The sequence below is a fragment of the Bactrocera oleae genome, chromosome 5, assembly GCF_042242935.1.
Source record: "Bactrocera oleae isolate idBacOlea1 chromosome 5, idBacOlea1, whole genome shotgun sequence".
Classification (NCBI taxonomy): Eukaryota; Metazoa; Arthropoda; class Insecta; order Diptera; family Tephritidae; genus Bactrocera; species Bactrocera oleae.
Window position 1 is genome coordinate 69,788,806 of NC_091539.1, and position 17,505 is coordinate 69,806,310.

A 17,505-nucleotide genomic window follows, 5' to 3' on the forward strand; every position below is an offset into this window, starting at 1 on the left:
TATATTCCCCTCTATTGCTATTAATTTAGGGCTTACAACAGCTCGTAAGAACGCTGAACGAATACAAACTCGGAGTATGACAGCTTGGCAAAATTTTTATGCGAATGTTATGAGCAACAGCAACTCTATCAACAGCAGACATGAGAAAGAAATATTTAATGGGTTTCCTTTAAGTTCTTTCTATAAATTCTAGCAGCAATCATGTTGATTAACACACATTAATATTTTTTTAATTTTTGAAGAAAGCCTTATAAGTAACACCCTGTATGTTCTTTTTAACAACACTTTAAGTAAAATCCCAGCAATTTCATTAATAGATGGTAGATACTAAAATTCATTGAAGTAATTTTATGTCTAAGTTATTTTTTCACTGTCTATACTCATTTCTGAATATTCTTCTCTCTTTGCAGTATATTACTGAGAACGGTGATTGTCTCAAAGACACAATGTGTTATCAGGTGAGTCGAAATCCTATTACATTTCATTTACGCATTAGATTTTTTAAAAATCTCGCGCTTTTTCTCGCAACAAAAGCTTTCAATACATGCAACTGCAAATATAGGTACATATGTATATGTAAGTATGTATAGGCACTGTGTTTGCAGACATCGAGTTAAATTTCATATTTGTTGCCAGCGTTGCTGCCAGACACGCGTCAGGGATTAATGTCAGTTACATTTTAAAGAAAGAAATTACTTTGTAACACATATTAAAATAAGCCTGCCTGATACTCATATTATATATCAACAATCAGCAGACAGATTTGGTATGAAGAAATTTGTGGCGAAATTCAACTGGACAGAAATTGAGGCAAATGCGTTAAAATGCCACTCAGCAAAGTGCAAAAAGTGAAAGAAACACAACGACGATTGGGTAAAACAGCAGATGAGTGTATGTATGCTGGTGTGTTTATATAAACGCATGCAAATTCATTATGTATAGGCACAGCATTTCTATGTATTATATGTATACGCGCTTGAATTTACTTCTTCAAGTTGCAAGAGAGTTCGCAGCAGGCGCGCAAACACCACTACACGCGGTAATATTAGCGCAACAATCCAATTAATCACGCCGATGTTGCAAGCTTCAAGACACAACAGCAAACTCTCAGCGCAATAATCCCATATGCAGATATATAATATAAACATGTGTTTGTATGAAAATGCGGCTTGCGTTGTCCCAACTTACCTTTAAAAATCTTATAATAATGACATTAAGCACATTAAATGACAACTGAAACTGGCTGAAAAGCTGCAAGCCGAAAGCTGAAAAAAGGTGAAGAGACATAAGTAGTTAAAAATACGGAATACGAAAATATTCGCACATGAAAATTAAAATGCCGCACAAAAGAATATGTTGCACGAAAAGAAGAAACAAAAACTCACCGAACAATTCCACGCACTCGAGCGCTGAAATGTGGCGCAAAGTGGCCGCAAAATACTTGTGTTGAAACTCCACTTGCCAAGCCGCGACAAGCGTTTTTAAAATGCGGACGCACAAACACACACACACACTCGCATACGCATTGAAATGTTTGTGTGGACAACGGATGCGTGTGTCGCAGGACCTTCGTCACTCACAATGTTGTCATGTTAATTAGACTGACAGTTTGTACGGATCAATTACAGGCGCTGTCAGCCGAACGCCGGTCCGAGCGCGTTGGCATACCAGCGCACTGCACGGCAACGCGCCGACAACCGTGGAGCATTGTACGCATGGCATTGTAGTTGGCGTCGAAGATGCGCGCACAGTGCCACAACGGCAACAGCACTGAGGCGCGCTAGTTCCACTCCAATTGGGTTTTTATCACGCGTAAATTCTTCGACGAAAAATGCCCACAGCTATGCTGCATATGTTTTCCAATTTACCGCTCGAATCACCTGCTATACGCTGAAAAGAGTCCATAACACGGTTGCATGCAGTTTCGTGCCCATGACAAATTATGAAATTAAAATGCCAAAAATGTGTGAATATTTTTGAAATTCTTATTTCAAAATTCATATTTTTCGCTACTTGACTTCATGGCACAGTTGTGCTACCAAATTTGCCATTTTCAGATTTCGTTTTGCATTTTAATGGTTTCGTCACTTTATGTAGCATCCATCAACAGTTTTCGACTTCTCAGAGCCTCTCTTCATTTGTAGGAACGATTTTCGGTGGAACATTAATAAAAGAAATGTTTAATTTTTTTCACCATAAACAGCACGATAAAAAAAATTATTTAGTTATCTTTTAGAGAGTCCTGGATAATTATAAGTTGACTGAACGTCCATACAAATGGCTTCTTTGGAGCCACTGATAGCAATTCATCATAAGAAAATCAGTTTCCATCACATATTACAATAGTACAAATCGTCTTCAATATCAGTCATGACTTTTTGATTATTGTGAATTTATAATACTTCGTGTACTGTAGTAAATGTAGTCTATAGAATATAACCTCTTCTAACCTTTTCATGCCAAGATAATACTATTAGATATAAATATATGTTCCCCTAGTATGTTGGAAGCAGTTCGCCAGTAATTTCAATTTTTGAAAATTTAAATACAAAATCAAAACTGACACCGCGTACGCACATCACACCGTTAAAGATATCTGAAAGTTTGCGAGGTAGAAAATTATCTACATTTTCTGATCGACTTTTTAACCTTTGCTAGATCGAAACCTCTATTACGTCATAACTTTGGTCAACCCGTGAATTCTGTCATATCGAAATTAGCGGCCTCAGCTGTAATAGCACCATGAGCTGCATCTAACGAGGGTCTTTCGATAATATGTAAGGGTTTTTGGCATCACAAAAGCTCATCCTAGGGGTTCCGTGTTCTCTGTCGTAAAAGTTATAATAGGCTTACAACCTATGTATACTACCTACCTACCTAAACGTTACTTATGGGCAAAAGTGGTCCGCGTTTTATACTAAGGGTGACTAAGTAAACGACAGCCTCTAACTTCGATCAATGTTCACAGCAGCGCCAGATATTTGGCTGCTCTTATTTTATTTGATTGATTTACTATTATAGTATTTAGCTACTTTCGATAGCTGACGGATTTTTCAAGCTATTTCATAACTGAAGGCTTTTTCTTGGTGTTTTGAAAGGTGTTTCTTTCTCTGGTAACGAAAATCGGTACGGACTACAGGTTTTCTATTTTGGTTCACATGCTGACTTTTTTAGTTTAAATTGACCTAGTTGAACTACTTTGATAATTTTGGTATTGATAATTGGTCGATTGGTGAGTTCGCTTAAACTGCTTAAATCTAAAACTGTCATTTTGGTACGGAAATGAGAAAGATCACCTGCTAAAGTAAAAGTTGCAGAACTTCTAAAAGCAGATTATGTGTAACTCTTCTAATTACACCACTTAAAACACTAACTAGTTTTAGTCAAAGCATTGTAATCTCTCCCACAATATATAGTTACGTAAGTATTATCAATAAAAGCACAAAGTTCTACCTGTCGCTTCTAATTACTACACAGTCGCATTGGCCACAAACCCAAAGACTTTTTACACTTTTGGTTCTTTCTGTATTTTTTTCTATATTCAACACACCTTTTCATTAAGAGCCATGTGACAGAATCGAATGTGCCACAAACAACGTGCAACAAACGTTCATTAGCACGACAAATCTGTCTATATTTGACTACACTTTGGGGACTTTTTGCACATTTCCAATGTAAAAACCAGCATCAAGGCATAAAGCTTTGAAAAAGTTGATATTTTTTCGATTTTCATTCACACTTTGCTTTGGCGCACAGCTTTGAAAGTAGACTTCGGCCTTTCTGGCCCAACACAACTGCAATGGCTGTTTGCATGTCCTTTTCGCTACTGCAGATTTTTCAAACACTGCTTTTATGGCGTCCAAGGTCTTAGAAAATCAATTTTTTTTTGTTTTTTGTTTTTAACAGTCAAGTGCGCAATGTTTGCATCAAAGCTTGCCAAACTTTGATAAATGACAGGCGTGCGTGAACGAATGTGTGTTGCAAGCATAGAGACGTAGTTCAACACTCTCCTATATACATGCGTATACATAAATATATTTACAAATATACATATATACATATATATATATATATAGACATGTGAGTGAAAACTTTTTGAATGTAACTTTAATTGATTCGTTGTGCGTTCCAAACATGCCACAAGCAAACTGATGGGGGCGCTAGGGTACATAGACACAAAACTACACATGTATACATGTACATACATATACATCTGCATATCTATATACCAATAAAAAGTGTGGAAAAATATTGGCGTAAATGCTTTAAATTCGAAATTCTTTTCAAACGCGTATCTTCACTATGCATATGCATGTAGATGCCACACATATATGTGGCATGTGCGTTGTAGTATGCTACGAGGCCAGAGATTTGATTTTTTGCGAAGGTCGCCTTTTGATGTGAAAAAATGTTGATTCTCTTTTAATTTGATGCAGAAAGCTTTACTCGTGCCATCATGCCACAGTGCGGGTTAAACAAACTGCATTCGATGGAATTGCGATGAAATGAATTTTTGTATGCTCAGACGAAGGGCACACAATTCGTGGCTTGTATTTACTTGTGCATTCATATCGCATATACATACTCACGCTCATACAAGAATAGTTGCCACATGCATGAGGCAAGCAGTTATGGTACCATTTTGTGGATGATGCAAGTGCATTGCATGCCACAAAAGTTCTTGTGGTCGAAAAGTTGGCAAACACGCGTCCACCGCTGCCTCCCCGCGAACGCATAAATTGAGCCAAAAAAGCCGTGTGGCATCCACTTAGCCGCGAGCATATGAAAGGGCTATTGACATGCATTTTATGGCTTTTTAAAAACATTTTGGTGGCACTTTCGGCAAGTTATTAAATAACGAAGGTTACTGTTGCAGCGTTGAGCGCCGCATATGTATGCTGCAACACACACAAGTGTGTATGCATATGTGCAACATTGGCGCTTTAGTAAAGGCGACTGAATTTTAAGCCATTTACAGCACCAGCCATTTAATCCCATTAACACCATTGACGCTATTTGTGCCACTTGCAACACAATTCATTTAAGTCATACATACATCTGTGTGTGAGTGTGCCATTGTTGCATGTGCCATTTGCAACGCTGTTGTGTCGTAATTTGCTACTTTGCCGAATAGCACTTTCTCAAAAGCACCGCACGCACACACACACTTTGTTGCCACATGCCACAGATGCGCGTTGCAGCTGTCTTGAACGCCTGGTATTGTGCTTACGCATTCACTTATGCACTTGCCACATGGTTGCCTGTGCTGGCGTACGCGCTCTGTTGTGCTGGTGTTTGTGCCACCTACGCAATGTCGCCCGAACGCCTTTGTGTCTGCTATGCTGTCGCCTAGCTGCTTCACCTTGTAACAGTTTTTTGTTTTTATTTGATGTTGCATGATTGTGTGTGCGCGCGTTTATTGAATGCCACTGCCTGTGTGTGGCAAAGAAAGCAAAATGTAGCACTTCACTTGCGCCATTGCTGCTGCGCCGACACTCTCCTTGCAACCTCCTTGCCTTCTTCTTGCGATTTTTCTACACATTAGTTGCAACACCAGGCATTGTGGCATGGTTTGTACACTCGACGGTTTTCCGTTCTACCTCCACCACTTTTTGCACTGCTTCATGTTGCACGTCGCGACACATTTACTGCCACACATTCATGGCGGCCTGCTGAACTTGGCTCCAGTTTCGCATTACCGTTAGAGTGACGAGTGTGGAACGCATTAGTTAGTCAATGAGCGCTGCGGCTGCACGCGCATGCGCACACACTGAGGCGCTTCCACTCACTTTTGCTTCGCCTGCCAGGCAAACCGTTAGACAGACAGTTGCACACGTAGCACGCCACCCAACTCTAACAAGCCAAGTTAGCGGTGGCAGTGGTGGTAGTAAAAAGCAATTTATGCAACACAGGAAACGCTTGGAGTGGCCCAGCAGCAACTCAAGTTGTTGCAAAAATTTTCCTTCCACATTTCTAGGGATTTTTTCACTTTTCTCTTCGAATGCTGCACGCTGCTTCAGAAATGCATTTCCATGCTGCAAAATTAAAAACAACAAAAAGTCGCACACACACGCACACTATGCCGAATCGGGCTGTGTAGAAGAGAATGGAACAAAGCAGGAACGGACAGGCAGACGAGCAGATAAGGCAGCGCGGCATGCAGCTAGGGACATGGACATAGACAGCCGTCAGTTCTGCGAGCTACAGAGTCAACCAGCCGCCTGACAGCGCAGCAGTTGCATCATGAATAGATTTAACTTGTGACAAATTGCTTTGCCTCCTGCGTACGCCAAGGCACAGTGCACTTCATTCTGGCTTTATTACGTTTTTCGCTTTGCTTTTTCGCAGCTTCGCCTTCTTTAATATGTGGCCCACTGGCCCTTCTGCCACATGGCTGACTTGCCGCTCTATGTCTTTGGTGCAATGACGTCGCGTCGTTTAGCTTTTCATTTTCATTTAATTGTTGTTGAAGAGGCCAACGGCAACGTCACTAAAAGCCAGCCACACTGCTTCAACCTCATCTTTACCCGCCACCCCTCGGGCCAATGGCCACAGTGAGTGGCAAGCGAGGTGCATTGTGGCATTGCGGCAACTGGGGAAAATGGAAAATTCTAAAATGAGAAAAATGCTTAGCGCAGCAATGCACTCTATGCGTATGTATGTGTGTTTAAGTGCATTCTGTGCTGAGCTTGTGTGCGTATACACTTCTGCGCACCACTGGGAGGCTGTGTAAATTAAGTTCAGATTTAATTTAGTGCATTTAAAGTGCGCTCTATTTTTAGGAAATTTATGGAAGACTACAGCTTTTGTAGTGAGATCATAAGGAGTTGTAGAGCAGAGGGTAATACTTTGGGATGTTTTGGGATGAGAGAGGCTTGCAGTTGGTAACATGTTGAGTAGTAAATGGGCGTAAAATTTGAAAGATGTGAGTGTATTTAATATGTATGCTCGTAAGCGAGAATTATTTGTTTTCCTGGCATACTCATTTGTATCCTGGATATTGTCAAGCAGAAATAAAACAATAACAGGTGTGCTAACACTTAGTTGAAATCTTTTTGATACCCTAAAAAAAGTCTAGCTTATTCAGGAGTAGTTCGGAATTGTACTTGTGTACTGTACTCTATTAATATTATAGTCTCTTATAAGGAGAGAAAAAAAAATTTTTTTTTGTGAATTTTTTTTAATGAACAATATTTTTTAATAACTAAATAGAAAAATATGCATTTACAGACCTAAGTGTATTTTTATAATCGACGATTCAATTAAAAAATGTTTGATTCCCTTTTTTCCGAAGGCCTCCTGGTTTCCGAAAAGTTGTGTCAGACGCTTCGGAGAAATTTCCCTCATCAACTCTGAAAAGATAATTTCAAGAAAAACTCGTTAAAAATTGAGAATCGATTATAAACTTTCAAAAAAATTAAAAATACAAATATCTTTTTTAAAATAGAATTTGAAGCTTTCGAGAGAGTACTGCAATACCCAAGTACATCTTCAGTAATGTATATCGACATGCCATACACATCAGTTAGTCTTAAAAGTTCAAATCTTTTAAAATCATACTAGTTTGTTAGGCAAATTTTGATTTTATTTGAATATTATGGGCTGCGTTACATCGCTTATAGAGATCTTCTAACTTTTCGAAACCATTTTTGTAGTATGACAGGCATTTTGCTTCCAATGTGGATGCAGTGGATGTGGAAGGAAATCGAACAACTTTGCTATAATTTTAACTGCTTTGTGAGACGGTACATTGTCCAGATACAGAGCTCACGCGGCACGCATTATGCCGAGCCGGTACAGAACTTTCACATAACCAAATGTTTATGATATGTTTATGTGTTCCTTCAAAATTCTTAAAGTGTCTGCAGACTCGTTCGACGTCATTTTACCATCATCAAATCTTTGTGCATGGCGTATGTTTCCTTCATCAATCGTTTCTCGGTGCTCATATTGGCTGGTAGAGACTTTAGCACTGGTTATTTTGGCTAGCGCAGAGCCCGACTTTATGTATCAGCAACATTTTTATCAAGTCACCGTTTTATTTACACTAATTATTATTTTTTTACTCAAATGGTTCCACATTTGTAATATCTATACAGGTGACTTTTGCAGGTTAACTCTCAATACGCAAGACCGTGCTGGCGCGCTCTTTAAGTAATGTTAGAAACTTTTAAGCGGCACACAAACCTTGTGTTCTTGGCAAGTTAAGCTATTAGATAGTTGAAATATTGCGAAAATTTGTATATTTATGTATTTTCTGAAATATCGATTCCTCGGAAAAGAGCTCGTTGCTCATACTAAGATTTGCTCAATTTAGTTTAGTTTATCTTTAAATATTACTTCCATTTTTATTACACAAGTTTTAAATACACATTTATAATATTATATTGAAAGCAATTTGAATAAGCACATGCTGTCACACACATATGTAGATATGTTATACTGAATATCCATTTTTCTTACGTATGAAAAATGCAACTAAGCAACTGAGGTGGATTAGAACACACAAATAAAGAGATTTTCGATAATCCATTTTAATTAGTTTTCGACACAATGCACAAGTATAATCACTTATTAAAAACTACTTCACCTACACATACACTTATGCAAGCAGCTATGTGTGCGGCCATTCTGTTTGTTTTTCATTAATGAACTCGTTTGCTGACCTAATTGAGGTGACAACAAATTCTAATTAAAACCAAAGTGATAACGAAAATTTATTAGGAAAATCTACATATTTTAGAAATTCCAAAAAATTTCATTACATTAGTCGTGAGAATATGCAAGAAAATAAGATTTGTGGCATGCAACGGCACTGCGCTGGTAAGCTTGTAGTGTGATTGGTTTTAATTTAATTAAAATTCAGATGAAACACACACAAGCAGAAGTGCGCACATACACAACACACTCACTCACACACAGATAGAGAGATGGAGCAGCGCATATGGGAACTTGCTTCGTGATCTTCCTCTTCTTCAGCTGCTTTTGCCGCTGCCACTTCAAACAAACTAAGTTGACATTGTTGAAATTAAAATCATGGTGAAATTGAATTGAAAATAAGGCGTTGCTGTTGATGAGCGGCAGCGGCACAAACAAGCTACTTGAGGATTTTAGCAGAGCAAACAATTTGTTTGGAGAGCGCAAGGGCAGGAGGAGCATGTGTCGCAGACTAAACGAAGCCAGACTTGAATAAATACAAGTATGTGTGCGTACGTGTATGTGTGCATAAGCAAAGCTGCATCTACACTTGAGTGGCTTTCTGAGCAATGTGGCAGCGACACCTGCAACAATACACGAGTGTGTTGCAGCAAACTTCGCTCGTTCGCGCAGGCATATACAATTTAATTCTTGTTGTTGTTGTTCCTTAGTTCGTCTACTGCCTTCTACACCTGTGCTGATAACGCGCCACGGCTGATGCTGCCACTGCCACCGTCTTGTGCAAATATTAGCTCAGCATCACTGCGTCAAGCAGCCGCGTTGCATAATAAATAGCAACAACAAGCAAGATGATGTTAAATATTAAGCAAGAATCTCATGAAAAACAAACAACTACTGCAGATGGCAGCAAATTAATAAACGAAATCCGCCTGAAAAGTTGCTGCACAACAGCCAACAACAACAAGCACGCTGTTTTCTCCAATCAAAAATGTTGCACGCTTTTGCTGGCGTTCAACAGCAAAGAGGTGACAAAAATGCGCTACTGTTGTCATAACTAATGAGCAGAGGGAGCGTGGTGTGGCCATATTGTTGTCGTTATTAATTTTAAGTTTTTTGCTTGTTGCAAGTTGAAGTATACCAGAAATTTCGCAAACCAAATCGCCGTGGTGCCATAAAAATAAAAGAATATAAATTGTTGAAGAGAACGCCAGCAACAACATAATATTCATTGGCACTTCTTGGCAACGCGAAGAATGCGTCAAGTAAATGTCCAACAACAGCAAAAATAATAGCAACAATCTTATCTGTTTTTAAGCAAAAAACCAGTAGTGGCAGCACTTGCCGCCACTGCAACATATCAATTTCATCTACAGCAGCAACAACAACTCTGATAGTAACATATCGGGTGCTGCAAGTGTAGTTGCACAGCGTAAAAGTTGCCGTCGCTGCTTGCAATTATTATTCTGTCGCTCATGAATTTTTCCATCGAGTTCGGTGTGCAACTTTGAAACGAAAAATAACTGAAATTAATGAAATCGCTACAACTTTGTTGCCTTTTTTTCGCTGGGGGTTTCGGTTTCGCTTTTTCCTGCAAGTCCGAAGACAGCAATAGCATAAAACACAGTAAATGCGAATCAATTTGAGCAACTCATTAAAAGTGCACTGTGAGAAATGTGTGTGGTTATTTTCATGAAAGCTTGCTGAAAGCTCGCCTCTTGCGTGGAAAATAATTGAGTTTTCTAGCTTTCTCGCAAAGTGTAATTTCACGCCATTCAAAGATTTCCGCCAGCTTTTTCCTTTATCATTTAAAAAAATTTCAGAAGCGCCAACTAACGAGCTTTCGAGTAAGAAAAACTCCTGTGCTTTCACTTTTTGAACTGTACCGCATTTGTGCTTTCACAGCAGTAAAGCTCGGCTCAGCTTTTAGATATTTTTTGTGGATTCAACTGAGCAACCACTACTTTCAATAGTTACATCTCCCTCGCAGGTTTTGTGTCTTCATATTCTAGAAAACGCTCTAAAGTTTATGCAAGTCTCACCAAATATCTCAATTCTCTGAATTAAGAAACGCACCCAAGGTATGTCATGATTTCCAAGCTTTCATGCATTGTGCGCAACAACCTTTTCTTACAGTGCATATGCCATTTCATAGATTGTAGCATTTTGTTCTGTACCATGGAGCTGGGCGAGCTCTGTGTCTCATTACACTTGCAACGTGGACGCTCAGCGACAAACGAACGTTAATGCAGCGAAGTGATAAAGCAACATTGCAGTCAGCTAACAACACATTTGCAGCGCCTTATTATGCGCATCATTATCAAGAATATGTAGCTGCAACAATACACTAAATGAGCAGTAACAAAAATAACAATCAGCAATGGTACTATAAAAAGCAACAATGCAACTAAAGGACGATACGACTCGGCTTGAAAAAGAGGAAATCGCATTGGGCACAGCATGGACGCCGCAGCGCTGCTCTTCGTCGAGCAACTTTTTTGCAACCACTTTTACTGTTGTTGCTGTGCTGTTGCTCTTATTGTTCAGTTTATGTCGGCTGTGCGGTTACAACAAGATTTATGACCTACGAAAAACTGTCATCATGCTATTTCTGCCACAGCACAATGCAACAATAACAACAATGAAGTAATGGCAGCACTGGCTAGCGGCAGCCAACAAAAAAGATGACATTGTCTGTCAAAAATTTCAACATTTTCAACAAGCCGCGACCAAGTTGCAGTCGACAAGTTGAAGCTGGGTCCAAGATATTGCTCGCTGCGGAAAACAATTTTGTACAATTACATCCTAAGCGGCCTGGTAGGACGGTCGCTTGCTTGCTGGGCCATGGTCATGTGGCATAAATGACCAGCGCAGCATAAACAGCGACAACGACAGCAAGAACCACAACAATGGCAATGATATTCAAGCGCATTGAGCGCAAAAATTACGAACCCAAGTGAGGCAAAAAGCGCATAAATAAATAAAACGGACAGCCTTGAAATGTGAATGAGAATGAGGCGCGAAAAAGTGGCACAAAGAGAGCACAGCGTCAAGCGAGCTAGGAGTGCGGTGCGCTATGAAAAACGCGCGTCCTTTTTTGTCGCGCAAATGGCTGTGATAACATACAGCACTGACCAAGACAGCGACAATGACAATGGGAGCAAAACTAAGCAAAATCAAAGAAAAAAAATCCACAGAAATGAAAAAAAATTAACTCCGGCTGCGTTCTGAACGCGTAACGAAACGCGCCTGCAACGCGGACTTGCAACATTGCTGTGCGTGCGCACATACAGCTGTACGCTTGCAAAACCGGGCAACCGGCTAGCCATGCACACTAACTACAGGCTGACAAAAATCACACAGCCAATCAAAGCAAAACAAAAGCAAAGCGAAGTAGCAACAAAAGGGAGCCAAAAGTCCAAGGCAAAAAAGCGCAATTTTAAGTATGACAGGAAAAAAACTGCAGAAATACGCAAAAAAAGTGAAGCTCAGCAGAACTTGCTAAAGCGCGACAAGCAGCAGATAAAAGCAGCGCAATAAAAAGACATAAGAACGTAAGCGAAATGACAACAGGAAAAAGCGGAATGCATCACCTTGTTGCAAGCGAACATTTAGTGCCTTTTGTACTTGCTGGTGTTGTGGTCATTGCGCTCGCTTTCGTTGTATTTCTACACCACCTTTCTTATCTAGCAGTGCAGCAGATTTTGCAGAATGCGCCCGGCACTCGCTAGACAACCTCGAGCTGCTCTTCTATATATATGTTTGTGTGTGCGCTTGTATGTGTTGCACATGTGCGTATCCTTATCTTTATGTCAGAAAATTTTATGCAATATTTTTGACTATCTGCGCGCTGTCCTCAGACATTGTTGGCATTTCTTGCTGGTAACTAAAAATTTAGCACAATTTTATTAGGCTTTTAGTATGATAGGTGTATTAGTTTTAATAGCAGGGTGCAAAGTTGTTGCTTTTCCGTGGTATAGTGAGTTAAACTCCAGTTCTGGACTCACAGTCATTTGGCAGGCGGAAAAGATTTGAATGCATGTGTTTTGTACTAAGACCTAACTTTCACTAATTCTGCGGATTCCAAAAACTATATTGTTCTCGGCTATAATCAGGACTCTAATCCATTACAGACAACCATTTTTTAAGTATTGTAGTTTCTTGAATTCCGTGCAAGGCTACAAGAGCACCAAAGACTATGCACAGAAGACTACGATAAGAAGCGGACGAGAACTTCAAAATCATTTTGGTTGACCGTAAATTGAGAGGCAAAATATTACAGCCACTTTAAAGTTGTGAAGTAACGTATTAGACATGTCGTGCATAAAAATTTTGGTGTGCGAAAATTATCTACAAAGAGAGTGCCGCTCAAGCTCACAATGTATCGCTGCACTTTGTTGGAGATCAATAAAAATGATGTCAAGTTGCTAAATGGGGCTTTGAACTGCTTCTGCATACAACGTACTCTCGAACATGGGTTGTCAGTGACGTTTTTTTGTCTTCAGACTTCAAGAGAACTGTTGCTGGAGAAAAATTTGACTGGGAGACCGAAGCTTATTTTGAAACAAAAGGTCAATCGTATAATCAGCATTGTTTCCTAAATTTGAGAGATTGTGATAAACGGAGTATCTCTCTTGATGCGAGCTACAACTTGCTTTCTTTAAAACCGATACGAAGTTAATCTATAGATCTTTTCAGAGAACCTAACTAGTTCCGAACCATTTTGTCTCTAGTTGGTCAAGCGAAGTTTATGTACTACAATATTACCAAAGCTTAGAAAGCAGTACAAAGTCGAGGGCAGTTAACGAACAGAAACGAAGTAAAAGGTGGTACATTCAAAGGAGAATTAAATTTTTTTGGTTCATTATTTAGGTTCCACAGTTTAAAAATTTATTTTTATCATTAAATTTGTTTGATTAGGTCGCATTTCTCTGCAGTGTGTTCTATAAAATTTCTGCAGGAAACTAAACTCTCATTCGCAGCAAACATCGATCTGCTAATATGGCAACCACGGTCACAAAACCATATCTCTTTAATACTCACAACTCATTACAAAATTTGAAAAAAGAAAAGTTGTTTCATCATTTGTGTTAATTTATTTGTTCAGTTCCACCTAAATGCCGCCTAAGTGGCAACATTTAAGCAATATTCAGCAAAATGGAAAATAAGCTATCAGCCATGTCGACAAATTTCCGAAGATAAACATACCCCGACACACAGATATTTAGTTCATTTTCTCTCTATCTCCACATTTTGGTATTTTTTTTTTTTGTATCCCCTCGCACTCATTTGGTCAAGTCGCCGCACTGACAGGCTTATATAGGAAATCGGGAGTTGGGGCTGTGGCAAACAAAGCACGCCTTCAAGGCAAACATGAAGACAAGCGTTTCGTTAAATAAGCTTAAATGAAAATCGTGCAAATAAACGCCACCGGCCACCAGAACCGGCCGGTTTGTCTCAGTCGCGCATGACATACCTGGAACAATTAATCATTGCAGTCTGAACGCTGACAACGGCCCAAGTGGCGACTATGCTGTGTGTGAGTGTGAGTGTAGACGAAGCTTTCTTAGGGTTTCGCGTGTCTTTCGATGCTTCTTCATTTCATATGTATATATGTATAAGTTTATTTATTTATGTTTTGTATCGCCACTATTTTCGGCTAAGGCGTTGCACACACAGCTCTACTCGCGTGGCTACTTTGTTTATATTAATAGTCATACCACGCCTTTTCTTTGTTTCAATTGTCATGTCTTTGCGCCTCAACACGCGTGTAGCACGACGCTGCCACACTTGCAATGTCGAAATGTGGCATGCAACGCTTACGTTAATTTTGCTGCTGTGACTGTCCGAAAAGAAGCAAGCAGGGTTCGCTGTTATATATTCGTAGAGTATAAGACCAGACATGGGTTAGGGTTGGGCCGAAATGAAATCGGTAAATTGAAAATGAAAGCACAAGCAAGCAAAAAGTAAATGAAATGAAAATGAACGCGCAGCAACTTTAGTTTTTGCCACTTTGAATGACAGCTGAGGGAATAATGATATTCCTGTTCCGGCCAGCCCACTCTAACGATGTGTGACCTTATCCAGCTGGCTGTGCTGCGAAAAAAAGTTTGAATAGTTATTTGCTACAAATAAAAGGTACTTGCCACACATGAGTTGCTTGTGAGATATCGCATGCTCAGTTGTGGCAAGCCAGCGTTCGATATGGATTTCATAATTGTTGTTGTCTGGTATTAAAGTAAGACATTTTTCTATGTAGAAATGCTCTCAAATGCTGGTTAAAACTTTGGCGCTCGCGAGAAGGCAGAGCTCCTCCACTATATAAAGCTGCGGATTGTACCCCACTTCCGCTCGCCAGTTGTTAGTTGCGTTCGCTATGTGCCGTAATTAATCATTTGATTCGGAGTCCGCCACTTCACATCGCAGTGATAAATAATTTTATGTTTGTCACAGCTTACCCCCCGCCCCCTGTGAGCGCCATCGGCTGCTGAGAGCTTTAGTGGCGATATTTCTACAAAGTGTGGGAATTGCTTTTGTTTATTGTAACGGTACTAACGACTCTCCACTCACATCTTAATATGTTGACATATTCAACAGCGGCGAACTGTCGAAAGAACTGAATTGGGGATGCTTTGACATTAATTTTGTGGTAATTTTAACGAGTTCGAGAAGCTAGAAAGCTGAGAGCTGTTGGTGTGGGTGTTGAAAAGTACTCAACACCAAGGGGCCTACGTGAAGTACCAAGGCGACAAGCGTAATTATGGTGTCATTAGAAATGACTTTATTTAAGTGATTGAAGCGCAGCGTCACAGCAAAAGAGACGCGAAGAAAATTAAGTTATTTGGGGCAAATAGTAATTATCAATATCCACTGTAGCCTATTGTGTTCCCTTATAGAGCTACTGCTGAACTTTAGCGAACAGATGTTTTAAAAGACTCCATAGATTTCACTAGTGCAATGCCCAACCTCTACTAAATTTACTCTGCTTGCGTCATTTAATTCGCCGTTAGAGAATCAGTGACATTTTCTTCATTTAATTGAATTGTAGTATTAAGAGAACTTAACTCAAATGAACACTAAGGCGCGCTAATTATCTCAGAGCTTGTGTAATCGTCAGCAGCGTTTGACATTTGTGTCAAGGTCGCTAGCTGCTGTGGATTAGCTTGTTAGTTAATGACGCTGGTGGCAAAGAGCAGTTGAAGTGGTTTTTTGGAAAAACTTAATTTGTGTTTGTTCTGTGCTTTATATATCTTTATCCACTAACACAAAGAGAGTTAAGCTAGAAATAAGAAGAGATGAAAATTGCAAATTATTGAATTTGCTTACAAATTTATGTATATGAATTTACAAATATCCGTGGAATATCGGTAATTATTAACATCGCATCTTTTTCGTATCTTTCCAGGTAAGCCAGTGATGATTTTTTATTCCTAGCATCTGATTGGAAAAATTATGTATGTATGAAAAGTAATTATGTTATTATAAAAAAAATACATAAATGATCAGCTGAGTTGGTTTAGCCATGTCCGTATATATGTCCGCCTGTCTGTCCGTATATACGCGAACTAGTCTCTCAGTTTTTGAGATATCGACCTGAAATTTTGTACATGTCCTTTTCTCACCAAGAAGCTGTTTATTTGTTGGAATGGTGGATATCGGATCATTATAGTATATTGTTGTCATACAAACTGAACAATCGTAATCAAATTCATGTATGGAAAGCTCTTTCATCTCTTCACGAAATTTTGTATGAATTATTATTTAAGGCATTAATCTAATCTCCGAAAACATTGTTTAGATCAGATCACTATATCATATAGCTGCCATACAAATTGAACGATTGGAATCAAGTTCTTCTAAGCAATCTTTTGTATATATATGTAGGTATTATAGCTTCGGTGCAACCGAAGTTAACGTTTTTTCTTGTTAAATTTAAAAATATCTTACACGGTGGTTTCTCAATTGAAAATTATTGAACTAGAAATTATTGATAATTTTTGTGAACTATCTTTAACCAAATGGAGGTTGTAATCACCCCAACCTCTTTGTGCCAGTTAGTCGTAGTAACCAAAGGCCCCCCTAGATTAATAGGAGTATAATAAATTTTTATTATAGTTATACAAATTTTCTCTATTACCTAAATAAAGTCGCTAAAAGTTTTAGCATTGTAAATTTGTAAATCCATTTGCTCTCTTTTTACCTATGCCACTTCATCTTCAAAACCTATATTTCTTCTGGCTTCCTTAAAATAGACTTCCACATTCGCTTCAGTGTTACAAACAAACCTTTGTCACTACCTTAATATCGACCAATTTTAAACGATCGAAAGTGTGTCAACACTTGCCACAAATTGCCGCACAACATCAACCCTAATTGGGGTTATTAACTAACCACCTGTACAACGCCACAACAGCTGAGCAAAGGATGATATAAAAATTAAGAAAGGAAACGAGAGGTGAGAATCGAAAAAGGCAACTTCATTAGCAGTGTCTTTACACACCTAACGGAGAACAATTTTTTCTCACGCCCTAGCAACAACAATGCCAAAGCGCTAGTGAGTGTGTCAGACACGCCCACTTTTGTGACGTTGATTTGCACGCTCACCACAGCAAGACAAGCAGTAAATATTCAAACGGTTGGAGAGAAAAAAAATAAAAAAATGAAAATGTGAAAATTGCAAAACATAAAATCGCTCACTTGCTCGGAGAGAAGCCAAGAAAGTTCGGAGGAGTGCGCTTTTATTTTGCGTTTGCTTACTATTATTTTGCTGGTTTGTTTTTGCTTTTGTCAGCTATTGTTATGCCAGTTGGTGTTGTTGTTTTGGCGCCATTAACGTGCCTTTGTCACCCT

At 39.2% G+C, this 17,505-nt stretch overlaps 1 protein-coding gene across 1 annotated transcript in view; it reads left to right on the top strand.

Annotated features, from left to right (window-relative positions):
- Positions 1 to 17,505, top strand: part of LOC106626971 (uncharacterized) — a 112,576-nt gene that overhangs the window by 32,832 nt on the left and 62,239 nt on the right. The window contains exon 3 of the mRNA XM_014246885.3: positions 411 to 458. Coding sequence (XP_014102360.2) covers positions 411 to 458 — 48 coding nt within the window. The remainder of the gene's footprint in view (positions 1 to 410; positions 459 to 17,505) is intronic.